General features: G+C 40.3%; 1 protein-coding gene across 1 annotated transcript in view; it reads right to left on the reverse strand.

Moving 5' to 3' along the window:
• LOC149793795 (uncharacterized) overlaps positions 1 to 26,510 on the reverse strand; it is a 54,390-nt gene extending 27,880 nt beyond the window's left edge. The window contains exon 1 of the mRNA XM_089967788.1: positions 26,225 to 26,510. Within this exon, the coding sequence (XP_089823914.1) occupies positions 26,225 to 26,288 (64 nt within the window). The 5' untranslated portion in view covers positions 26,289 to 26,510. The remainder of the gene's footprint in view (positions 1 to 26,224) is intronic.
• Positions 26,511 to 26,956: the final 446 nt, after the last annotated feature.

Genomic DNA, 26,956 nt, shown 5'->3' on the forward strand with positions numbered 1-26,956 from the left:
GACTCCAAGCTTCGTCCAGATACTCGTCCAATTTTTCTTCTTGACTTAACATCAGGCATTTATCGTGTTGAATTTGACTGGGATGATCGTTTTGACATCCATAGCATTTTTTCTTGATCAATTCCGTCATTTTGTCGACCAAGTGTTTGGCAAAACAGGAGACTAAATGGGCTTCTTGTTCTGGCCATCTCGACTTCATCATGACAACTTCTTCGTCTTTGTCTTGGGATTCTTCTCCTTCCACGGTCTCCTCACATTTCATCTCCAAAGTTTCTCCACTAGGTAAAGAGGGATAACAGTCTTCCATGGCTTTCTAATAATCTAGAATGACTTCTCTCAAACTGTTGATTTCTATGGTATTATCGAATTCTGCATACAGGATGACGTTCACTGTCTCTTTCAGTGGTTCTGCAAACTGAAGTTCCACACGAATCTGACCTGATTTTATAGGGTGGAAATGTCCCTCGTCGCTGCCCTGGTCTGGAGTGAAATCGAAAGCCCACAAAGCATAGCCTCCTGCATAATCGTCGTACGTAATGCCGTGACTGGTGTTGGTTCCTAACTGGCCCGTGGCTTCGTACAAGGACAAGTATGATCTCAAGTAATTGTTCTTGGCAAAGTCGGGTTCGAAAGGTCTGGTACACAAGGTCTTGCCATCCCTACTGACTTCGATTTTCTTCACGTTGAAGTGCTTAAAGTTGAAAGGATTTTGATCGAAGGCTCCGTTGAAGGCTGAATTCGAGACCATACCAAGGATTAAACGTTTGGGTAGCTGTCCTTGAAACAGATGATCTTCGATCATGGAATGATGTCCAACGGGAATGGTGAACGTTTTCACTTCCACACGTCGGATGGGATACTTGGCGGTCGTTCTGCTCAACGTTTGACTGATTTCGTTACCTACTTTGGGTAACACTTCTACGCGTCGTACGTAGAGTTTGGCCTCTTCGATTTTGCTTTTAGGAGCCTTAGCATTCTCAGCCAACAAATGGAAAGTGGCACTGCTACGATTCAGTCTCAAGCGGACATTGACTCCGTTCAGCAAATATTTCTCTTGCAACCACATGTCCAAATGCAAACGATCCATCAGTTCTAAACTCTTCTTATCTAAGATTTTGAGTTCTCTTTGCTCAAAGCCGCTATTGGTTCCATCTACAAGGTCGAACTTGCCCGCTTCGTCAGGTTCCCACAGCACACAAGCATTGAGATGAGTATCCTTGGCATCTATTCCGTACGTCAAGAGATTTTCCAGGTAGGCACGGTAAGGGTAAGTATCCATGCTGCTGCTGACCAGTTTGTTATTCAAGTACAAGTCCACTCCACTAAACAAGGAATGCATGAAATTGTTGACGGGAGCTATATTCTCAGCGGCATCTACTGCACCATCATCCTTATCTAGAACTTTGACTTTCAAGTACAAGTAAGTGCTATTCAGATCGATGTAATCTTCGGGCTGTCCTTTGATTTCAAACTCGATGGGAGCTGAGGCTGTCAATGAGGAGACGGGATGAAATTCCACCCATTGAGATTCTTGCATCGTCATCATGGTGGGGGGCATGGCAAACAGATCCAGTTCCGTCTTGGAACAAGCGCAAGACTCTCGGTGCATCATTTTTTTCTCTGTGTCTCAATAATCGAAAACGTCTAAGTCTCGAACGGTTCTTCTTTTCTTAGCCTTTCTCGCTTGAAGTCTGGTGAAAGGGTGTTTTCTTCGTCGTCTCTTTCTGCCTTGTCCTTGCTGAATGCCAGACTCGGTAGCGTGCAGGGCATTTATAGGTGTGTCTCGTCGGCCCAAAATGTCTTTGCCCGTTTGCAGCAAGACATTTTTACCTGCCCTCATGAAGGCTTCTTTAGGGTTTTGTTTGTCGATGATGACATTTTGGAGAAATTCTTTGCCTTGCGTCAGTGCCGCATCTTTCAAGGCGTGCAATCCGCGTGTCACCATCGGTTTCAACACCGGGGCCACCGAACGAAAGGCCGATTTTAACATATCTCCTAAACCGTGTCCTCGCTGTCGTGCAACCCCTCGGTACACTGGATACATGACTTGCTTACGAGTCGTGAGAGAACCGTTTTCGAAAATGGAGTTTCACCGTGACTTTTCCTTTGGTGAATGGAATATTTTGTCCCAAATCTCCTTTTATAGTAATGTTGATCGTGTCCAAATACGACTTGCTGACAGGCAAATAGTGAGGATGGACAAATTCGCGGTGGACGTGGTAAGTGTTTCCACCTTCCTCGTCAGCGTTTGCGGCAGAATCCACTTTGAAAGGAATGACACGCAGTAACGGCACGGAGGTGTGTCCCACCACGTTGTATTCCACCACATCGGAATACACAAACATCAAATTCAGTCCTTGGTTCAGTTCTACCGGGGTATGAAAATACTGGCCAAAAGACTCGTTGTCGTAAATGATGGATAATTCGGGGGGTTTTTTTTGTTGTTCTACTCTCTTCCTCAGCTCCATGTTACCGCCCAACATGTCAAACAATTCATCGCAAAAATAGAAACCCATGATTTTATCCTCAGGAAATTTTATCAGGAAGCGACGAGCTGTTTTGTGGTATTCCAGGGTGACAGTTTTGTTCTTGACATTCTTAAAAGCTTCCCCGAACACGCCATTAAACCTGGTGGCTATGGTGTTGACCAAATGTTGACCACTAAAATAATAACCTGGGGGAATGAACAACTGATAGGTGGTGTAATGTCGATTTTTTGTGCCAGGGGTTTTATGCCTATATTTGCTATGGATATCCATCCACTGTTGCAATGGCTCGTCATAAACTTCCACATCAAATTTATTTTGATTGGGAAGGACATTGAGGACTTGGGTTGGGTGAATCATTTCTACTAAAGCCACTTCCCAATGGGCTTCGTGATCTAAGGGGATGGCTTGAGGTAATTTGGCCGTGTAACAGCACAACGTGTTGTGGGGAAACACCTCCATGGAACTGTCACTGGGTAAGGTTAAGTAAAATTGGTTTTGGTGACTCATAATTCCAGAGTTCTGTGGCTGTCCGAGGGAATATTAGTGGATGTCAGAGGTGTGTCTCCGCCCAAAATGGGGTTCTGGTTGTGGTTGTTGGAGTGGTGACTGGCACTGGCACTGGACACAACGTTCCCGTTCGAGGAGAATTTCAGGGAGGGATTGGGAAGCAGGTAACCGATGCAACTGCTCAATAAAATGGTCCACAATTGTTTGTCTCCTTGTTGCAAACTCAAATTGGCGATGGCTGCCCCGATGACACAATACACCACGAAAATTTGGCAGAAAAAGACGATTTGCGTTTTAGGCACACGTTCTCCACACCACACCCACAAGGGTTGTTTTTGTAAATCTTGCACAGAAGAACTAGGGGAAGAAGGAGTGGTCGACGTAGCTGCGTCTGCTGTGTGAAAGGGCATGATGGTCACTTCTTCTTTTTATAGTCGATGACTTGCGAAGCGTCGATCCAAGAATCGAAACTGGGTGGATATCCTTTCCAACGTACTTTCACTTCTTTGACACGTCGTTTGCCCACTTTACGGGTTCTGCGTTCGAGAATGCTTTCGATGTCGTACACGTCGTCTTCTTTTTTGGTGACACGTTGTAACTCGGGCAAATAAAACGTTCCTTTGAGTACTTCTCCGTTCATGTCTTCCAATTTATAGACGGCAGGATGACGGCCATGCACTCGTTCAGTGACGCGAAACAATTCGGTCGTCCAGTTAGGTAAGTAACCTTTGTCGAAAGTGCGTTTGGTTTTGCCAATGCGCACCCAATCTCCTACGGCCAACTCTCCACTTTTCTTGGGGACAGCCCTCGTCGGGGACGTACCGAACAGGCGCTCAAACACCAGCACTTCGTTGTCGGGAGTCACGTCTTGCGGGGCACGTCCGATGCTTCGATGGTAAGATTGGTTGTACGCTTGCACCAGGTGCGGTAAGATGTCGATGTACTTCAGAGTGTGGTGATGCGTAAAATATTTCCACATGCGTTCTTTCAAAGTACGTTGAAAACGTTCCACGATACTGGCTTTGGTTTCGGGATTCTCGGTGGTAAAAAAATGAATGTCACGTTTCTTTAATTCTTTTTGGAAAGCTTGGTTCAGAAATTCGGTGCCTTTGTCCGTTTGCCATCGAAGAGGGCGACGACCGCTTTGTTTCAACACTCGTTGCAGGGCTCGCACTAACTCGCTGCTCGATTTGGAAGTCAAGGGCACGACCCAGGCAAATTTGGAAAAGACGTCGATGACACAAAACAAATATTTGTAGCCGCGATTGTAGCTGGCCAAATGAGAGACATCGGCTAAATCGGCTTGCCATTGATGATCGATGCCTTCCACTCGGGTGCGACTTCTGGCAAACTTGCGTCGAATGGGTTTGTGTAAAGTGTAGGTAGCTTGTTCTTGTAACCATCGTTGCACTTGAGGTAAACGGAGACTTTTCAGTCGAGTTTTGGCAGCACGATACAATTTTTGAACTCCTGCGTAACCTTCAGGATGGGAGGGATCGTAGTAAATGCTGGCTAAGACTTTTTCCATTTTTTGTGTTGGTTGATGTGTTAATAAGGCACCCACTCTTGGAAGAGGCTACTCTTTTTCTCTTGGGGTATTTTCTTGGATTGCAAGGCTTTGCGTGTGCGACCAGCAATAGGTGTCGAAGAGGAGGAGGATGTCTGTGCAGGGGATATCGGTTCTTGTTTCACTTCTGTCTTCACTTTCTTTTTCTCTTGTGAGGAAGAAGGGGTGGCCATCATCTTTTTAATCCATCCAATTCTGGAGGTAGGTGGTGTTGTTAACTTGCGTACTTTTTCTGGTGGAGTTAGAAACCCTTCCTCTTCTTCTTCTTTTCCTTTTTCTGTCTTGACCACTGGTACTGGTACTGGTACTGGTACTGGTGATGGTGCTGGACTTTTCATCAAGGTCTTAAAATCTTTCAGAGTGGGTAGAGCTGTTTCGTCTAAAGCTTTCTGGTGAAAGAGTTGCAATCGTTGCAAGAGTTGACCGTACTTTTGCGATTTTTCTGTTTCGGACAAATCTTGGCGATCCATCAAGGACTGCAATTCGTGTTGTAACTGGGACATTTCGCTCAAATTGGGATTGGGAGGTAAATGCGGGGTGCGTTGTTCTTGCCACCGATGGTATTCCATCCATCGTTTGTAAGGCACTAAAGCTAGTTTTCGTCCTTCCATGGGGTTGTCAGGGATGAATTCTGAGATCTTGGGACTTCCGAAGGCCTTTTTATCTTGCTCCCATCAGTCCTCCCAACATGGTTCCCAAGACTCCTTTTAGTATGGGGCCTAACAAGAGAGGTAAAATGCCTCCACGTTGGACCAACATCTTCTTTTTTTGACGAATGGGAATTTTCTTTTGAACCATTTTCCGAAGAACGTGACGATGTTTGCCTAAGCATTGTTTCTGGTGTTTGGACAAAGGGATCGTGCCTTTCAAAACGTTCAAACAACATTCGCACACGGTATCGATGACCTCTTTGGAGGCCGTTTGAATGAGTTTTTTTCGTAGGGGTGGAGAAGCTTTGGACAGGACAGATAACAGGTCCCCATGTTTGGCTAAACGTGGTGGCAGTCCTTTCCTTTTTTTTCCTTGGGGTTTTCTGGAGGGTGACATTTTTGCTTGTGGGTTCCGGGACATTCACCGAACAGACACTAACGTCGATGACTTAACGCACACCCTTTTATCTTTTTTTCTGGGACTATCGCTTTGTCATAAAGGTGACAATGTTTTTCCGAAAATCGCCAAGGAATCGTCCCCTTTGTTGACGCCTTTTTTTCTTGGAACGACTGTGTCTTTTTTTAGGGTAACGTCGATGCTTGGCTAAGCGCTTTGTCGGATGACGCGTCTGCCTTTGTCTCTTTCTTTTGTGGCTTCTTGGAGGTGACATCTTTTACAAGTTCACTGATACCCCCGACTTGGTCACAGGCTCTTTTTATACTGGAACTCGTCGCCACTGATTGTCTTTACGTTTTATCAGTTTGAGGACAGGCATGACACGTCGTGCAGGGGTACGTAACGGACTAAATCGAGCCAGTTCTTGCTTGGACAAATCCAGTAAACTTTGTAACATGCCCGATCTTTCATGGACTTTGATTTTGGGAGAAGGTACTTTGTGAGCAGCAGCCACTGCCGCTAAATTGGAAGGTCCTGCCACTGGGGAAGTTCTTTTGGGGGTCATCAACGGAGAAGTTCTTGGTGTGATCAACGTCTCCAAGTACTCTTCAGTTCCTGGTGACATCAACGGAGAAGTGGACAAACGTGAGGCTGCCGGAGACGCTGTGGCAGGTCGTGGCTTGCGAGTGTAAGGTTGCGTCCTGGCCGAAGTGCCTCTCTTGCGACTAGTTTTCTTCTTCTTCTGTGGACTTTTCTTTTTCTGGGGACTTTTTCTCTGTTTCTTTTTCTGGGGGCTTCTTTTCTTTTTCCGGGGTGATGGTGGTGGTGTCTGGTAAGAGGAGGGTCCTGCCACTGGAGAAGTTATTCTTCTTGGGGACCTGGTCTTTTTCTTTTTCTTCTTGGGGCTTCGTTGGACTTTTGTCTTGGGGATAACTTTGGGGGCATTAGGATCCCATCTTAAGAGTGAGCGAATGATGACCCCTCCTAGAGTACCGCTCCCTCCAGGTTTCAAAATGATTTGTTTTTTGGTTTGAGTGTCGATGCGGGGATCGGCCAGTTGGACCAAAGCGACTTTGTTTCGATCGAAAAAGCGTTGGGTTTGATGAGGAATCTGAATGATTCCTTGGAGTAATTGACGTGCCGTCACCGTGAACCATCGTAAGACTTCTTTGAGACTAGCTTCTAAGACACGGGCTCGTGTTTGTGGATCTTTTTCTCGGCTGATGCCATACAAGGCACGAATCAATTTGACGGGAAGATGCGACTGAAGGGACGTCATGTTCACACTGTGTGAGACAGACGAAAAAGGGTCTGAGGTTTTTATAGAATTTTTTCATGGGGAGTGAAATGAAGTCGAGGACGGAGACGTGTACAGGACAGGCCCTCCGTCTTGGCACCAGTGGTGAAACAAGTGGGTACGAAATCGCAAATCCTCGGGAGTCGTAGGTTTCAAATCGACGAGTAAATAGGCGTGTGACGTTTGAGTGGCATCGTCGTACGCCTGAGTCAGCCAAGGCGTTCCTAACTGTTTGGCTAAAACTTGCACTTGCGATTTATCTCGAGGGCTTTTAAACAAGACCACGTAATGCGCATTGAGACTGATGGTGCGATGGGCTTTACTTTGTTGAAACAAATTTTGGGTGATGTAAATGACACTGGCATTACGGTGATGCCCTTTGCGCGTGAACCACAGTTTAATTTCTTCTTCGTCTTCTCCTAACATGTCGTCGAAAATGACCAAATGGGTTAGACGGGAGTCAGAGACGATGCCGTCGTCTTCTTTAGGAATGCCTTCCACAAACACGATGGAATCGCCTTGACTTTCTCGCAAGAGGTTGTACGCCGATTGCCACTCTTTGTAACACCACACGATCCGTTGAGGGGGCCGATCGATCAAATGATGTTTATGTTCGATCAAACGTTTGACGAATTCGGTTTTGCCTGAACCGCTAGGTCCAGCAATGAGCATGTTAAAGGGATGGCGAAGATACAAAGCCTCCCAACTTTCACGATCTAAGTGTTCGTCGATGACTTTGACAGTAGAGGAAGAGGGAGCAGAGACAGCAGAGGTAGCCATGGTGTGAGAAATGTCACTTGTGACACGAAAAAACAAACAAGACAAGAGTTTATATACTTTTTCAGAACACGTTTATTGAATGTTTCAAATATGAACACGAAAGACAAAAATACATACAACCCAAATAGTGATGTACAGGAATATAAAACACAGCAAAGCGATCAAAGTGGAATATAAACAAGTGTCTGTACAACATGTTTTGGTTAACCAAGATGTCCTAGGGACAGTGTGTAATGTTCTTACAGTCTCTACATGAGGTATTGTCAAACAAGTGTCCTCCCGGAATGACCTTTCAGGCATGTCCATGACAGTCCTGTCCTGAAGCGAGTGGTTGTTCTCGGTGACGGGTTCTTCTGGCACCGTCACTAACACGGGTTGAAAAGTAACTTTTTTCCTTGAACAACTCTTGTGCATACTGGGCCACTTCTTGGGTCCAAGCCTCAAAACCCCCCTTTTTCCAATCACGAACATCTGTCCAATGAGGGTGTAAGTCACAAGCTACACACACATCGTCATACACGTCTTGGGTTGCTAAAAGTTGACGAATCTTTTTTTCCTGTTGAGGTCGAGAAGTATCCAGATGAAAACGCAAGGCTTTGAACAAAAGGAGTTTTTCGTGACCATTTAAGGCCATGGAGGTGGTAAGTACTGATCGTAAAGAGTCCACAAAGAATCGGCTGGTAAACGAAATCCCAAAAAACAAGTCACTAAGACACACACCACTTGTCGTCCAAAATTGAATGGATATAGTTCTTGTAATAATTGATGGTAATGATCCACGGTTTGAATATGGTCATTGAGTTCCTTCCACGGAATCTGTTGGATGACATGTGACATAAACCGTGGCATGGCAGCCTGTTTTTATATTCTCTTTTTTTCGGATGCAATAGACGTACTTTCTAGCCAGAGATCTTCGTTCTCCAGTAGGGAATCTAAATCTTGCATACTGTAACCGAAACGTCAGAGTTCGTTTAGGTGTTTCCTCTTCCTCTAAGTAGATTCCACGTAAAATATGTTTGTAATCCTTTAACTTGTCTTCCTCAATGCGTTGCACTAGGTGAATCTCGAAGTAACCATAATTATGAACATGTCGATCATTAGCGACCTCAAAGTGTTGAACAATGTCTGACCATTGAAAGAATTTCTGACGAATCAGTTCTCTTATACCATTCAGGTACCAGTGGTTAAAGATCTGGTGACGTAACGGATGCAATTGTTCTTTACGTTTGACTTGTATTTTCACCAGCTCTCGGTAAATCCTTTCTCTCAACTCCACAGGCAAAGCACGAATGTTCTCTTGTAAAGTATCCATGAATAGGTCATACTAAATCCTCTTTGGTCTGACACAAGAAATGTACTCTTTGCACAAACATGGTTTCACTTCAGTGTCGAATTTAAATCGTTGAGTCACTAATCTACACATTACAATTCGTTCAGAAGTTTCCTCTTTCACCAAGTTGACATTGTGTTCAAGATGTTGGTAATTCGTTAACTCTTCCTCTGGAATTCGATGCAGTACGTTTACAATGTAGTAGATAAAATCGTCAATACCAAACCATTCCTTTTTATAACCAGGAGGTCGTTGATCAATGTCTGTCCAATGGAACACTTTCAATTGAATCAGTCCTTGTATAGCCTTCAGGTACCAGTGGTTCAAACACCGGTGACGTATCGGATGCAATTGTTCTTTACGTTTCACTTGTATTTTGACCAGTTCTCGATAAATGCGTTCTCTCAACTCCACAGGCAAAGCACGAATGTTCTCTTGTAAAGTATCCATGAACAGATGATTATGGTAAAAAAGTTACTTCAATGTCTCGGTCCCACTAAAGGTAAGTAATGACAATTCGGTGACCATCGAGCATGTTCTACGTAGGCCGAATCTTGCGGTTCCCAGTGGTGAAGTGACACACCGCAACTGAAGCACTTGACTTTATCTCCTTCGCCCAAGTAGAAAAATCCGGCTCTGGCTAATTCTTCGGGGGTCGGTCCTCCCAGATACTTTGGCCATTTTCCTTTGAACGATTGAAGACGATTTTCAAAGTCGCAGTATTCCGACGAACGCACAGGAAACGAATATTCGTTTTTCACAGGTTCGTTTCGATGAGGGTTGAGTGAAATGGGCAGGAGTTTGCTCAGGGCTGGATGACATCCGTAGGGAGGTAAACGTGAAGGTCGACATTCCCCTTTAAAACGAAACCCAGTAAAATGTCCAAGAGGACGAGCAGCATCGCTTTCGCATCCCACAGGTTTGACACGCACAGCATCACTTTCCATGATAGGGGTAGGGGCACTAAAGTCCCCATGATGCTTTACGGCATCGCTCAGGTCACAAGGTACAGCATCGTATCCATCGCAAGGCTCACAATCGCATTCCACTTCCGAAGCCTCACACTTGAATTGTGCCCTTCTAAACAACTTGTTCTGTGTTTCTCTGAAAGTATTCATCTTGTTCGCTCGGTCTTGGTAGTCACAATGAACTATCGATCTTGACCATAGCCCCTTTTTTATACTAGTCGCAATGCAGTCTCCAGCTTGTACATGTTTCCTTTTTTACGTTTTTTATGTCCTGTTCTGGAAGGTACCGTCTCTAAGGTACCGTCAACATTGTACCGTAGTGTGATGGGTGGAAAGGCCATAGAAAGGTAAGGGCAGTGCGGAGACCATCGAGTATGTTCCAGAATAGCTGAATCTTTATAGATACATAGATCCATTCGTAACTTCAGTCCGCAAGCGAAACACTGTACCTCGTATCCCAATCCTGACTCAGGTCCCAAGTAGACAAATCCTGTTCTAGCTAAAACATGCGAAGAAGGTAATCCTTCCCTATCCGTAAGCCATTTCTGAAACGTGTCCAATCGACGGGCACAATCACAATAGTCAGGTAAGAAGACTGGAAAATGGTAGGGTTTGAACTTGGAGTTCTCATCGGGTTTCTCACTCGATTCTTGCTGTGGCGAAGTCATCTTTCTGGTGGGTGGCTATCCTCTTACAACCAATGTTTTATACCAACGTGTCCATACGGTAAGGTGAAATGATTGGGAAGTCGAACTCGCTTCTGGTACACGATTTGATAGACTTTTTCCAAGGGTCGACTGACGATGTGGTGAGTGGGTAAACGTACAATTTTGTTCGGTTGATAGGTGGTCACTTTAAAGTTTCCATCCTCTCCCGATTGCAAGGCTTCTTTCAATACCCCAAAGTTGACCACTCGACTGGTACGATAATTCAGAGTCAGTCCTTTCACTTTGCACGTCGTGTGCACTTCTCCTTGTTTGTCCCGGTATTCGTAGCCGTAATTTTTGGGACCACCACTGACGAAACTTAGAATCTTGTCGTCGGGATGCTCGTCTGTCCAGGCTCCTAAACGGTCTCCTTCGATGTTAGGGTGATGTTGAATCGGGTGATGGATGTAAATGCAACTGTCCGTGTCAAAGTACAGGACGCGTTCTTCTAACAGTTCTAAAGCTTCGTACAATTTTAAGCGAGCATGGGCTGTCACGTAAGCCGCAATGATGACATTTCCAAAAGGGTCGTCTTGTACAAAGTCCAGATCTTCTTCGTAATTGACCAAGATCAAATTCTCTCGAACGACGTCCACGTGTTTCATGTATTTGGTTTTGTCGTGAATCATCTGGAAGTAGCGGGAAGGTTCTGTCAAATATTCCGTCTTGGGTAAACACGGTCGTTGTGCCATTTTACCCCACAAGCAATTTAACATCACTTTGGCAAACGATCGCCTGCCTTCGTTTTTCTCGATGTGGTCTAAAGAGATGCCTTCTTGTTCGTAGTATTTCTCTTTGAATTGTATTTGGTCTTCGGGAGTGTGACACCAGGAAGGATAGCCGCTGGCTTCTTGCTTCAGTTTCAAAAAGGCATCCACGTAGTCGGCGAAAATGCCTTTCTGACTGGGATCACCCTTGCGGTACTGTTGTGTCTTGGGAAAGTGGCAAATTTCGTACACTTCTAACAGTTGGTATCCCATGTCCAAAGCTTTGAACAATTCTACGCTGACCCAGGTTCCCGTCAAGGCCCGTTCTTCCTGGCTGTGCTGACAAGGTTGATCTTGGTTGCACGTTTCGGCACAAGTACGGCACAAGGGAAACATCAATTTGCCTTGACAATGGTGAGGTAAGACGGGATGGTATAGGTTCGTGGGAGGCAAAACTTTACACTTGATCAAGCCTTCGTATTGTCGAATGTTTTTCAGGTCGATGTGTTCCGTGAATAATTGCGGGTGCCCTACAGGAAAGCGACAATATTTGCACACGTAGGGATACAGCGAACACACGTCCAAGTATTTGATTTCTTCTCCTATCTCTTCCTCGGCTTGGTACAGCAAACAGGTGGCATTGGTCCTTCCTCCGTACAAACTATCCCTCGGGTTCAGCGGGTTCATGAACTGGTAACTTTCCACGAGGCGTTTAAACTCGGGATCGGTTTTCAAACGGTGATCGTACTCGTGTTCCCACATTTCCACCACTTGGTATCCTTGCTGTTCTAACTTTAGGCGTCGCTGACAAGTGTCCTGGTACAAGTCTTCCATGGTTCGTTGCAAAAACTGATTTTTAGTGTCACGGTCAGGGTAACAGACGGGACATCCGTGAAATAAGCAACCGTTAAACTCGTACACGATCTTGGGGTTTTCTAAGTCCCAGCCATCGACCGAATACGTTCCGATGGTCTTTTCGCCCCCTCCGTTGCGGGCATGCTGAATCCACTTGTCTTCCTTGTCGCACAAGTAATGTAACCAACGTAGGGCTTTGACCGAGTATTGACGCTTGACAAAGTGGGTCGTTTGAGGGCTGATGACAGCCACGGTGTTTTCAGGCATGAATCGTTGTCGATACACTAAGGAACACGCTTTGGCAATGGTGCAAGCTTCTTTCAAAGGATCCACCCCTCCGTGTTCCATGAACAGTTCTCGAAATTTTCCACAGCAACGCCGTAAAATGTCCACGTCGGAACGACAATACTTTAGCATTTCTTCCTGAAAGTCGAAAGGGTCCGAGGCGTGAATCTGGTACCAAGCGTAGAAAGCTTCTCGTTGTTCGGTACGCATGTTGTCGGGGTCGTAATAGTGAGCCTCAGGCAAATGGGGTAGAACGGCATGTTGATTGGCTTCCGTATTGAAAAAGTGTGGAAAGTACCCTTTAGCCATTTCTGTCATTCCAAACGTTTTAGGCATTCGACTCAAAGGCATGGCCAAATAGCTCATCGAATCTTTAAACTGTACTTGTCCCACTTGCATGAAAATGATTTTGGCTCCGTTCAAAGTCACTTTAGGACGCTCGGTACCTTGTTCCGTATAGTACCTCAAAAGAAACTGTCCATCGTATCCGGAGAAATTGTGAGCCATCACTGTGGCATGGCGATGACAATCTCCGTAACGTTCGATGTCCTCTTGGCTCCACGTCTTGTCGACGGGGTCTAAGACCCATTGGGCAAAATCGGCTAACGTGTTTGGTCCCCGAAAGATTTTTTCACGCCCTCCGGGTATCTTGCTGCAGTGAGGGCAATGACTGAAGATAGGTTCTTGAATGCACTTCTCGCACGCTCGATGAGCCACGCAGAAATTAGGAATGTGAATGCCGGTTTCTTGCATGCATTCGAAATCGAAAAAGATGAAATTGCCTTTCTTCTTGTGACCGTCCTCTTTCTCTGGTGGGGGTTGGTATTTTTGCACGTAACATTGGTGTTCCAAGTCCACGATGTGATGACAAATGTGACATTTCTTTTTTCCTGAACATACGTGTGCCTTGACACTATTGGTACGTATGCCTTGTCCACACGTAGGGCACAATCTCAGCAGTTGACAAGCACATTTCTTCTGTGAACCTTGCGTTTTCAGATGTTGTTGGTAACAGGTAGGGCTGACAAACGTACGCAGACAAGTGGAACAAGGCACTGGTTCTTCGCTCAGACAGGGTGGAGAGGCCAAACATCCTGAGCATTTCCATCCACAATGTTTGTGTTGCTCTCGATTATTATAACCATAGTCACATTTCTCACAATAATAAACATATCTCAGGAATCCAGTGATACTGGTAATGGTATCGAAATGGTCATCGTGATGATAAAGGTGAATGTATTTTCCGTCCTTAAAGTCTTGGCCTCGAAACAACAGAGGTCCGCGCACTTCTTGAGGGTGCACTTTCAAGGTGTAGCGTGGAGCTAGGGCATCTTGCAATTTTTGCATCTCAGGAATGCCACAGGGTGTGTCTTTGGACAGTCCGGCTTGTTGTAACAGGAGTTCTGCTTCGTTTCGTTGTTTGGCTCGATCGGATCGTTGAATAGTGTCCCAGGTTCTTTTCCATTCTACCGTGTCGTTCTTGTCGGCATAGGTTCGTCCCACCACGATGGCACGGGCTAAACACATCTGGTCATGAGGGTTCTTAATTCGGACGAGACTTGTTTTGGTGTTGCGAAGATCGTCCACCAATAACATCTTTTTGCGTCCAGTCCCTTGAGGAGGAGAGACGTGGGTCATGTCCAGTGTGGCTTTACCATAAGTGATGTCAAACTGATCATTAGATTGTTGTACGTGTTGAATCTTGTCCATGACTTTGGAAGCAGTTAATTCTGCAGGGGTGCTTAACTCGATCCAAACAGGGGATTTCAAACCGTCGTGTTGTATGGAAAGTCTCAAGCGATCGTCTTCTTTGGGTTGACATTGTCGCTTGAGTGCAGTGAGCAAAGAATCCCACACCTCAGTGATGAACACTTCTGCTTTCTCTAACGGCACTTCAGCCTTGAAATCTTTAAACTTCACCGTGTATTTGTAAGCCGTGGTTCTAAATTTTCTAGAGGAGCGCTTTTCCGTCTCTCGAATGGAATAGTAATTTTCAGGGTTAACTAAGGGTGATGAACTTGGTTTAGAGGGTTCGGATTCTGGTTCACTCATGTCCTCTTCAAAATCACTGGCATGAATTTGTGCCAAGATTTCAGCCCTGGTACGAGGCGATAGATCACGTTTCTGCCTCTTACTTTCTTCTTTCTTCTCGAATGAATGGGATCGTTTCATCTTGAAAGCAAAAAGTCAAATGACTCAAGTTCAAACACCATAAACTACTTTATAGTCATAGCAGACCAGCGTATATAAAAGGGTGTGTGTCTTGTCCTTTCACTATTCATTTCACTCTCAAGCCGAGCACAACGATGGAAGAGACTGACCAGATGGAACGTTTCGTCAGAGCTTTGCGAGGGGTCATTAGAAAATTCTCTTCAGACCAGCCTACGGACTACTCTCCTTCCTTTAGAGATAAAAGTCAAGATACTTGCTATATCTGTCAGAAGAAAGGGCATTGGTCTTCAAAGTGTCCAGACCGTCAAAAAAGAAAAAAAACAGGGGATAAAAAAGACAAAAGTCAAGATACCTGTTATTATTGTAAAGAAAAAGGACATTGGTCTCCAGATTGCCCAAAAAAGAAACAAGAGGAGTCAGAAGAAAAGAGGAATTCTTCAGAAGAAGAGAGGGATTCTTCAGAGGAAGAGAGGGATTCTTCTGAGGAAGAAAGAAGACAGGTGAAGAAAAAGAAACAGGAGAAAAAAAGAAGAAGGGAAGAAAGCGAGGAGGAAGAAGAGGAAAAGAGTGTGACGGTGAAGAAATTGAAAAAACAGAGAGACTAAACAAGGAGAAAAGAAGAAATCAATGAACTTATTATTAAAGTGTTGTGTTGTGAATTGTGAATTGGATTGTAAAAAATGGAGAAAAGAATAAATGAATGATATAAGGTAAGAGTCTTTGAGTTTTGATTTTAAAATAAGAAGCTACACTCACGCACTCATACACAGACACGTACTATAAGGGTAACATGGGTGAGTTTTTTTGAGTTATTGGCAAATTGAAATTGTATTTCTTTTCGAGAAATGTGGGTGGCCCTGAAAAGGGCCTTTTTCTTCATGGTGTAGGGGTGAGTTTAAGCAATCAATTTTAACTGCCTTAAGCCTTTGCCACGACCAAGGCCTACTTCTGGACTGCGTAATGTTGATGATGATGATAATGATTGGGTTGAAATCACTAAGGGTGGTACGGTAGGCTTAGTCACAGGGTTGACGTGTTTAGCTCGGGAAGGTCGTATTCTCTTCGGTCGTGATAAAGAAGTCTGATACATTTGTTTCAGACTTCTTAACTCCGCTAAAATGTCCAACAGTACCGTGACCGTTTGATTTTCACTCTCTTGTTTCTTTGCTACTTCTTCTTGCTGTTGTTGCTGTTGTTTTTTTCTTACCTCTTCTTCTTGTTGCTGTTGCTGTAGGAGAAAAGCCTGTTCCGCTTCCTTTTGTCGTTGTATAAATTTCTCCAATTCTTCTTTCTGTCTCTGTCTAAAATTCTCCACTTGCGGTAATGAAGAAGGTAACGAAGGTTCAGGAACAAATTCTTGCGAGGAGAGAAAATCCACAAAATCCCAATTCACCTCTTCTGAAAGTAAGTCCGAGTTCCCTTGGGCAGTCTCCCCTGTTGGTGCACCCCAATGGATCGTTTTCTGAGTTTCCGTCATGTTGAATCACTGTTGCATAGACTGAATGCACACAAGCGCTAGCGAATCTATATTGACTACGTGACGTCACAGACTGCTCTCTTCGGATTGGATGCGAGCTGACTGAATTCTGTAACGCGTGTTTGGATTGGTGAATGAACTCAATCCGTTTCAATCCTTTCTGTACCTATAAATAAGCGCCGTTCAATGCATTGATTCACCTGTTCTCGTCGCTTCAAGATGTGGACTACAGTTGAGTCATCCACCCTTGTGTCTTCCATGATGTTTCGGACAGACTTGCTCATGTATGTCCGATCCAAGTGGACCGTTGTCCACAGGACAAACACCAGCCTGTGGATACGTAGGATCTACGTCGAAAGACAAGGATGCCTGAAAAGAGTGCTGATGTACGGACCAACAGTAAGACGCAGCCTAAGGACAAGAAGAAGACCAATGCGGTGCCATTTATGTTAATGAATACATTAACATAAAACCCAAAGGCCCTTTTCAGGGCCAGCCATATTTCTCGAAAAGAGATAGTCTTTGAATTGCCTACCCCTTTTTTAAAAAAAATTTTTAAAGAAAAAAATCCCATGTTAAATTCCCCTTGTCCGTAGAGTGACCCACGATTTATTGCCATGTTAAATTCCCCTTGTCCGTAGAGTGACCCACGATTTATTGCCATGTTAAATTCCCCTTGTCCGTAGAGTGACCCACGATTTATTGCCATGTTAAATTCCCCTTGTCCGTAGAGTGACCCACGATTTTTCTCCATGTTAAATTTCCCTTGTCCGTAGAGTGACCCAGGGGTGTTTTTAATGCTAATTCCCATTGTCCGTAGGGTGACCCCATATACTACTCATGTTTTACTGCGGTAACAATACAGATTTTATGTTCGACAATTTGGTTGCACGAAAGAACGCCTAGACTTAATGTTTAGACCAAGTGACAGACTCAAGAAGGAGACAAGATCAATTAGGGTACATATACTTTTACGACAAAACAAGACACATTAGCAGAGGTGAAATGGGTGACTTCATTGATAGCGTATTTCACATTTGCATACCTTCTTGGGTCAGAAAAGTAGCAAAACACAAATTCTTTGAAAAGACTGATTTTGTTTACATTGCTTAGATATAAATAACCGCTTCTCAGAAAAAAGTCATTTATATATTTGACTTAATGGGTGTAAACAAACAAACTTGCATATATGTAAAATAAAATCAGGCAATTTCAAAACGTCTTCGATTACCTCACATGCAGCACCAAAATATAATTTACGTGAAACATACATATGTTCAATAAAATGACGAATAAAAGTTATACTATTTAAAAGAAGAAAACTTGATTTGGCATCGCCGCACATTTGTATGAAAACTTGCAAGGAAAAGAAGTTGGCAACAGGTGAAAATGCCTGTCACACAGGGACAAAAATGACGCAGATAATAGAAGTTACAGTAAATCAGTAAGGATAATGTTAAGAAAACAAGCCACGTTGAGACAGTAATCACGTCTACTTGAAGCTAGCTTAATAAGAACAGATATGGTAGGGTAGGCGTAAGTATTCTTTCAACATCGGTGTAATAACAATTAAATTGGTAACATGAACAGATATGAACATGCATATATATATATATATATATATATATATATATATATATATATATATATATATATATATATATATATATATATATATATATGTGTGTGTGTGTGTGTGTGTGTGTGTGATACGAGATGAATACATTTTTCCTTAAAAGGAAACGATGCTTGTCGAGTTTCTTTTCAATGAAACATTTGCACAGCGAGTGGCATATCTTTGATACAGCGTACGTAATATGCAAATACTTTATTTACATCACATATAAATACACGCTTTTGCATTTTGAACGGAGTTAAGATATGTTCCGGGCATCCGTGTATTGCCCGAGAGAATGAACTCCTCATATTGGCAAGTGTGTCGGTTACAAAATGTAGTTATATGCCTTCCATTGTTGTTCACAATTTGCGAATTGATAATTTGACTGGTTTCTTTTTAAAATTATATTTTTATTCACATAGATTAAATCATTATAAGACACACTTATGATTTAAACATGAAAGGTTGTTTTTTATGACGAACGTAGAGCACTACAAGCACGTTAGCCTCAAGATTGTACTGCGTATCGAAATTAGCGTGGAATAGAAACTAAGCGAAATGAGAACCATCAAGAGGTAATCAATATTTAAATTAGTTTGCAGTTAATGTAAGTAATTAGTTTGCTTTAATTAACATTAATACTGGCCATAAAATTGTTTCTCTCTCTCTCTCTCTCAAGAGAGAGAGAGAGAGAGAGAGAGGGAGGGAGGGAGAGAGAGAAAGATAGTGGGGCGCCGTTTGACATTATCATATTATTTAATAATACTCGATTTTTAGAACATTATAATAGGTTTTAAAAACAACAAGAACAATAAAGCATCAAATACGTAACAATATATATACGTCGTAATCGACAAATTTAATTGTGGTGTCGACAGTCTATTGCAACTGTGTATACTTAATGTAATGAAAACTGTAGAGAGATCACAAGAATGTGTAAAAATACATTTACAACGAATTATATTCTTGTAGATTACATTGAGCAAGTTTGGTTTTAAGGCTTCAATCCAACCAAAATTGTTTCTCTCTGTTTCTCAATATTTCTGCGCATGTTGCTCCTTATGCATGATAGGAGAAAGGGTAACGTAAAACAGAAAAGATTGTCATGAAATTGTGTACCATGGCAAATTCATTTAGAAAAAGTGACTGTTAATACTTTTTATCGTTATTTTCCACGCCATTAATGCTTAATAAGTGAAAATTCATAATTGATATATTCGCCTGCAGATTTGGACCAAGTTTATATATTCGTATTATTGCACCATGGACAGATTGCAATTTGATATACCAATAGAATTAGTATATCAATGTACCAACAGTTTAAATGCCAGTTTAGTTTTAATACACATACATATATAAAAATGATCAAATAAATGATATTCGCAAAATATTCTCAAGCAAAACAAATAGTAGATACAGTTGTGATAACAGCCAGTGGAGAAAACAAGACAAGGTTATATTTAAAAAATATAAATGTACTGCTAACGTTATCCATATTGTTCATGTATCAGTTCTATTGCAATAATCTGAAAATAATACATTAATAGAATGAGACTATTCATAACTATTACATTGATTTTGGACTTCTGCTTACACAAAAATGATACAGCGATATGAAGATAGACATCTAATTTTTTGATTCTAGTGACTATCAAAAAGACGAAAGTGTTTAACATAATACGGATGAAGAACAACATTCCTCGACTTTTCAAGAACGAGCTAAAATGGCGTTGCGACTAGAGAGTTTAGTGGGTTAATTCCAAGTCGGATTCCAATGAAAAAAAGGTACGCAAAGGCATTCAAAATGCACGATCAAAAGTAATAAAAACAGCGTGAGATATATAAAAGCATTTTATTCACTTCCAAGGAAAATATCAAAGAGTTGAGTTCTTTTTCTTCAGATCGTGCAATCATATATAACATAAAAACTGAATACATGAGATGAGTTCTCATGATGATAATCGTTCTTAAATAAAGAACGAAATTCCCGCTAACAGTAATTACGTATTACGTATCCACGATACTATTTGTTTATTGGGTTTCATTGAAAAACTATGTCATGTCTTCTATAAATATTTGCCTACAATGAAAATCATGGTAACAAACAATGTGTATCAGACTTTATACAGTCACCGACATTTTCATCTGACAAGTGCAAACCGTTTCAGGATAACCCTCTCCATCCTTTTTAAGTATTACAATAAACTATAAACCTATCCTGTTATAACTAAGTGTAATGTTAGCTAAACTTAAGTTGGCTGTTATATTGATGTTTTCCACCATGGTGGTATAGCCATGGAATCAATTTCTGAACTTATAATTTTCCGACTGGGCAATTATTTTCGAATGTAATCGTATCGTACTGCTGCCAAATATTCCCAATTCGTAGTTATGGCTTCGGCCTCAATTACTTCAGCTGCCTCGTTTCTACTGGCACGGTAAGCCACATACTTTTCTATATCGAGCTAATGTTGTAGTCATTTAACTTCCGCACCATGCATTAAGCATTCTGTCCAAATTGTTTAGCACCTAGTAGACAGCATCTCTTTTCACTTTGATACAAAAGGAAATAAGAATGCACCATACACAATCAATATATTTTCTTAAGCTAATTTTGGCATTATGTACGGGTTTAAACCTTGTCAGTTTATATGTGACATAATGACGAGAAATTTAAATCCTTGTGGTATCATTTCCTACTTGCTAAAAATTAAGTATATATACGATATGGTATATTCGCTCTTTATGTACACATTCTTTAAAATAGTCAAATGTATTTAGTCACTCTTCATCGAACGCTTTTGTTTTCCACTGCTTAAATGGATAGGTCGAGTTTGTTTTCATCAGAACCGTTAGGATGATATACGAATGAGTTGCTTAATGTAAATATATGACGTTTATTTTTACCCCTAGGGCATAACTGCGCACGTAGCCATGCTAATTTGATTTATTCGTATCGAATTGTGATACCGCTGTCAGTAGTTTTTACATGGAAGAATTATTAGTGCGTACTGTACAGTTTGTTTTTAATTATGGAAAGATTGTCCATTTCTAGATAGCATCTAAACATTTATTTTACGCTGTATACTATATGTTCATACTCTTTTATATTCTCCAGCGAGTGACACATGAATTTGTCGTCTACTTCTAATGGAATAAGAACATGCTATTTTAGTCATGATAAGATATAAAATAATTTATATTCATGTTTAAAGCAAGGAGAATAACATTTACATTTTTATCTGAACAACCCCTGGTTGGAATGGATCTATTATGTGTAACGTTACAACCAGCAAAATGTAATGAAATACAGATAAATCCATGACTGTTTTCTGGTAAAATGTTTGCTATAGAAATACTCATACAAATGTTTTATTTCTTGGAATTCATCATCTCACTAATGGCTATATTCGCCATTTTTGGATATTAAATTAAACTAGTATTAATCGGATACTCCTTAATCAGAATAATGCAAAAATTATACACCAGCTTATAATCTGGGATTATTTTAGTTTTATATATCTTCTTTCAATGTTATAATATTGCCAGGCAAAGTTATTTTAGTTATTTCCAATGTCTCTGTGCTTTCGTTTATTTCTTTTTTGAACATCATCGATGCTACCACATAAAACGCCAATCTTTTATCTCTTTCTGCGTTTAATTCATAATTATACGTTCGCTTAAAATCATTTACATCTCATCTCATCATTTACTCGCACTCAATATATATAGAATATATCATTCGATCCCGATGAATTACGATAGCAAATTCTCCTCTAGATTTAATTTTATTAATATTGTCTTGTAAAATCTTTCTCATATTGGCTTTTGCTTTGACACAGGTCTGCACTTCTTGTTTAGATCCTTCTTTTCTAAGTTGTTTGCACTTTCACGGTCTGAAGTAATTATCTGATTCGATCATTATATATCACACGTATGACAGGCGTGATTATTTTGTGCACTTTGTATTTGACGCTATTTTGTCTTGTATGTACGTATGTTATGAATATATTTTAGATGGAGCACAGTAAAGCGCTACGGTCGATAAATGGGTGTGGTTTTATAAATGGTGAATTTCTTCTTCTTCTTCTTCTTCTTCTTCTTAATATTATTATTATTATTATTATTATTATTATTTTACAAAATGAATATATATTGTATGTAGGTGTATAAATATACGTTAATAAACAAATAGCCAAATATATTTGTTTTCGCTTCGTCAAAAATAAAAAAAAATGTGTCAGTTCTTGTAATTGAATGTGCAAACATATACATTTATATATATGCATTAAAATAACATGTCTTTTAAAGTGTTCTTATAAACAATTTGATTTACTACTACTGTTGGTAATCAAATTTTGATTCGACCCATATGGGACATTAATATGCAAATATTAATATTGTTTCAACCGAATACAGACGATTCTATTGTGAATTTTTTACGAGCGATGCTAGAATATATATATATATATATATATATAGAAAAAATTGTTTCTGCCCGGTTCCTAACTGAATTAAACATGGGAAATAATTGTACTGCAATCCTTCCTTTTTTCTCCCTCTCTCTCATGCACAATTGACACATATGCAACAACTCTCAAGTGAGAAATAAAAGAATTTGGACACGATGAAACACTTGGAACTGTAATTAAACCAAATAGCAAAAAATAACATGGTTCGTCGCAACGGTTTTTTTGAAGCTTTCGTTGAGATTGATCTACATTCTGTAGTGTTCATAATATCTATAAATCAAAGTTGCAATTTCCCGTTTTAATAAACGCTACATTTCTTGGTTACAAGGAACACATATTGAATCTATGCTTGTCATTTTGTTTGTGTTTTGTTTTGTGGTTTTCTTTAACCTAAAATTAGGTTTAAAAACCGATTATTTTAAAAATGAAAATGCCTCCCATTGTTTTGGTTGGTCAGGCAGCAGACTAACCAACTACTAAAGACAGAGATTGAAAATAGCAGATAGTCCTTATGTTACAGTCAAATCGACCAACGGAAAAGATAGACAGAGGGTGAGAGAGCTGCAGGGTAAACCAATTTTATGGTCAGTAGTAATGCTCATTAAGGCAAACTAATAAAATAAATTAACTATAAATACGTTGAAATATTTAACTTATCTCTTGTTGGTTCGCCATTTCGCTCAGTTTATATTCCAGACTCATTTCCATGCATTCGCCGGAAAGTGAATGGCTGCGTGTTCACTGTACAAGAAGCTGATTGTGTATGTATAGTGCTCAACATTTTTCCTTTTAAAAATATTTTATGTTTAATGAATAAGTTTGTGTCATATTTATTTTCTCAATATCAACGTAAATAGAAGCTCGAAATTAAAACAGTCATCTTATCTATGTGCAAAGATGCCTGTATATAGAAACAAAGGCACATAACTACATTTTGTATCGGATGCACTGGGCAAGGATGTGAAGAGTTCACTCAGTCTATGAATACTTATTTGCCTGTAGTTAACCTAAACTCTTTTGAAAAGGCAGGTATGTGATAAAATGAAATATATGTAAAGAATTTATGGCTGAACCATTCGTTGTATACATTTTTCATTAAATTTAAATGAAAAATGTATACATGTCAAGGCATATCATTAATACAGAATACACACTATGCACGCATATGTATATATACGTACATACATGTATATACATACAGACATACATGCATATTATATATATTATATTTATTATATATACATTATATTATATATAATATAATATAATATAATATAATATAATATAATATAATATAATATAATATAATATAATATAATATAATATAATCCAGTACATAATTAGAGCGAGGCGAGTAAAATTAGTCAGTCCATCTCTCACCCACTCATATATGAAGACCTGAACAGGTCTTTAACATATATATGCGTCAGGTATGCTCATTATCCGTTTGATTTAACACATTAAGTATAAAATAACTATTATCGAGTCACACTTTTTCCCATTTAAATACTGCAGTAATTTTGGCCTCAGTTCGCATTTTAATGATCTCATGTGAATGGCGTTGACTTTAATGTTTAGAAAGGGAAAGCGTACTAAGTTGCCGAGTTTTATAGCCGCTTCAAACGAGGACCAGCTAGAACGAGAAGGGAAACGTTAGAGCGGACAACATGAATGACATTGGGCAATGTATGTGACCTTGGGGCCATCAACATGATTTGACGTTATTTTCATATATCATATTTATTGCCAATTCGTCTAGATTTCTTTTCTTCAACAGGTAATACTGCATTGGAGATATATGCAGTTATCGACGTAGCGACTGACAGTAACTAAAACCATTTCACCTGTGTCTCAATTTGTTCCCCGTGCCCTTTCATCAACGATACTTTATCATATATCAAATAGGCAGTTTTACAATCGCAAAGTACTTTGTTGTTAGGCAGTGACACAAAGTTAAGTAAGTTCAAGGTTATAAACAAGGCTGTCACATAAATAGTTATCTCGGGTTCGTAGTCAGTTATGGAATTCGACGATGAAAGACTATTTTTCAGTCTGAGTCCTCATTCTAAGACAAATCTTTGCTACAACTCGACGGTGTAGTGTATGTTATATTCCAGTACAAGTATTGTGTTTTTATGTGGTGTTTATTTGCTTCTGATGTTTTACTGTGTAGTTTTAGTTGTCTTGGTGTTTATTCTTTGTTGAAACATACAAAAGGTGTAAATAATTATTTTTAGAGGTTTAAATCTCCGCAGATATCCAACATGTATTTCTCAGAAACGAAGAGGCTGGATTATACATTTGTGTCAGAAATTTGTTAAATTTTTCTCGTATAAGATGCAAAAGCAAGCACAACACATATTATTACAAGGCTTTCAGTTTAGCACTATATGTGAAGTTTAATATAGAAAGGAAACGTATATAAAATAATTTCAACAGCACACATAAATGGTGGATTAACAAAGCCAACATGTATTAGCAACAGCAAATGAGATAATGAAATCAAGTTAAAAATACAATGCAGTTATCAAAAATAACAGGTTAGCGGTGTCTCTGAAGGGAACTATTTCAAATACACAATCTGCGTGACATAACAGTACTATATTTTATCCCTGTCCCTGCCACGGTCAATGTTTCGCAATGGTTTGCCTGTGAATACTGGCTAGTTCGCAATCAGACAACGCGTTTGTGTATTTAACCGTGAACATGAGTGTACCTGCCTGTTTCATGCACCTGTATGTGTGTGTTATGCCTTATGTCGAGCTCGAATCTTCACATACTAGAGTGGCACATTGTGCATCTCTGATCAAGTCAACAAACCTATTTGCCTCAGAAAGATGTAGTCGTTCATCCATTAACGTCAATTAATCAATCAAATAAGCGATGACGAGAAGAAATACCGATCCTAATCTACTTGTGTGGAGGCGGCTACAATATTAAAATCATTTAAATCATTATAGGACTTGGTATTTGACGTGACTTTAATTCATGAAGCAATGGTCAACGCATAGTGCTTTGTCTGCGTTATGTTCTAGGTTAGAAACACAAGATACATCCGTCACATTTGCATCAAAAGCATATAATGCTTTGCAGCTCCAAAGATGAGTGGTTTTAGATTTTTGTATTATTTTGAGTAATATGGTATGATATTATAATGGTTAAAATAAGTTGTAATAGCTAGTAATCGCACAGCATCGTGGAAATTGGTAAGGGGTAAAACATGTTCCATCTTATCCGCCAGATTATCACTGTACATGCCAAATATCCATGTCGTTTTAAAGTGTTAAACTTGTCAATAGGTGATTTTTTAAGAACTAATATGGTAGAACCTCTTTCTTCAGTCATCAATGGTCAAGAATCAAAATCCAAGCATGCATGCAAGGTTTGTTAGGACATCTCGCATTATTGAAGATCCTTTTGGTCCTTTATTAGGAAATCTCACATTATTGAAGATCTTTTTCATTGTAATATTCTTTTACATTTTTGCTTTTTACGTTTGAGAAATAAATTAATATTTTACTAAACGTTTTGGTTTCGCTTCTTTATTTGACATAGTTGAAGACCTAGAGTTGTCACGAGGGGTAGAGAGAGAGAGAGAGAGAGAGAGAGAGAGAGAGAGAGAGATATGTTGGAAACGAGTTTCAAAACAAAGATACGAGGGAACCTACTTATCTGTTGCAATGTAAATGAATCTATTATATTTCTAAGCAAGACCTAGAGGGAATAACTACCTGTGGTTACAGTTGTTTTAGAAATCCGTTATCATTCATTCCATGCTACTGAGACTTTAAACAAAGGTATGACTAATTACATTGACAACTCTAATATATTAAGTATGTACTGTTCTTATTGGATGATTTTCGTCATTTGTTCGTTTTCGTTATGGCCTGGAAAACGGAATGATATACAATATACGTTGTGGAAAGGAACTAGAAAACACACTTGCCTGCCAGCCATAAACAGCACACAACTCTGCGGAGCCATCTTGAAATGCAACTAGCACGTTCCATATTAGACTCTTGAGGAATGCATCTTATGGATTACTTTGAAGGCACAGTGTTATTCTGCGTTTTCAGGCCTTTCAACAATATTCAAACAATCTTCAAATGCACTTGATATCATGGTTTAGGGATCCACGCTCGACTATTACCTCAACCATAATACTAGAGCGTACGTCACCTTGTACCATGATTGATGTGTTTTTTATGCAGCTCCAGAAGAAACCGTGTGAGTGTAATCAGAAAAGATGACTTGATGTTACACGTACCACATCGACGCACCGTTTACGTGTGCAGAATAGTTTTGGTCTTACGTTGTAATGGCAATTAGTGTTACTAAATGCAAATGTGGCAAACTATTTGTTTTTGAAAGAACAAAAGAGCAGTTTGGATCTCTCGTCTGCTGTTTTTATGCTATTTAGTTTGAATACTGCCGTTTCTGTCGTTTTTATGTGTCGTTGATATTTGGATGTTCTTTTCGTTCGTTTTTTCAGCATTATTTTACACAAATAAGTCCTTTTGAACTCCCACGCGAACAAGCGAGCTAAATTAGAAAAGAACCAATATACCACACCAAAATTAAAAAACAAACTAAACAACAGCATCATTATCGATAAGTGTGCGCTTATCTATATCTATCTATCTATCTATCTATCTATCTCTTTCTATCTAACTATTGC

Source organism: Sinohyriopsis cumingii, chromosome 8, assembly GCF_028554795.1.
Source record: "Sinohyriopsis cumingii isolate HCF-2022 chromosome 8, ASM2855479v2, whole genome shotgun sequence".
Lineage (NCBI taxonomy): Eukaryota > Metazoa > Mollusca > Bivalvia > Unionida > Unionidae > Sinohyriopsis > Sinohyriopsis cumingii.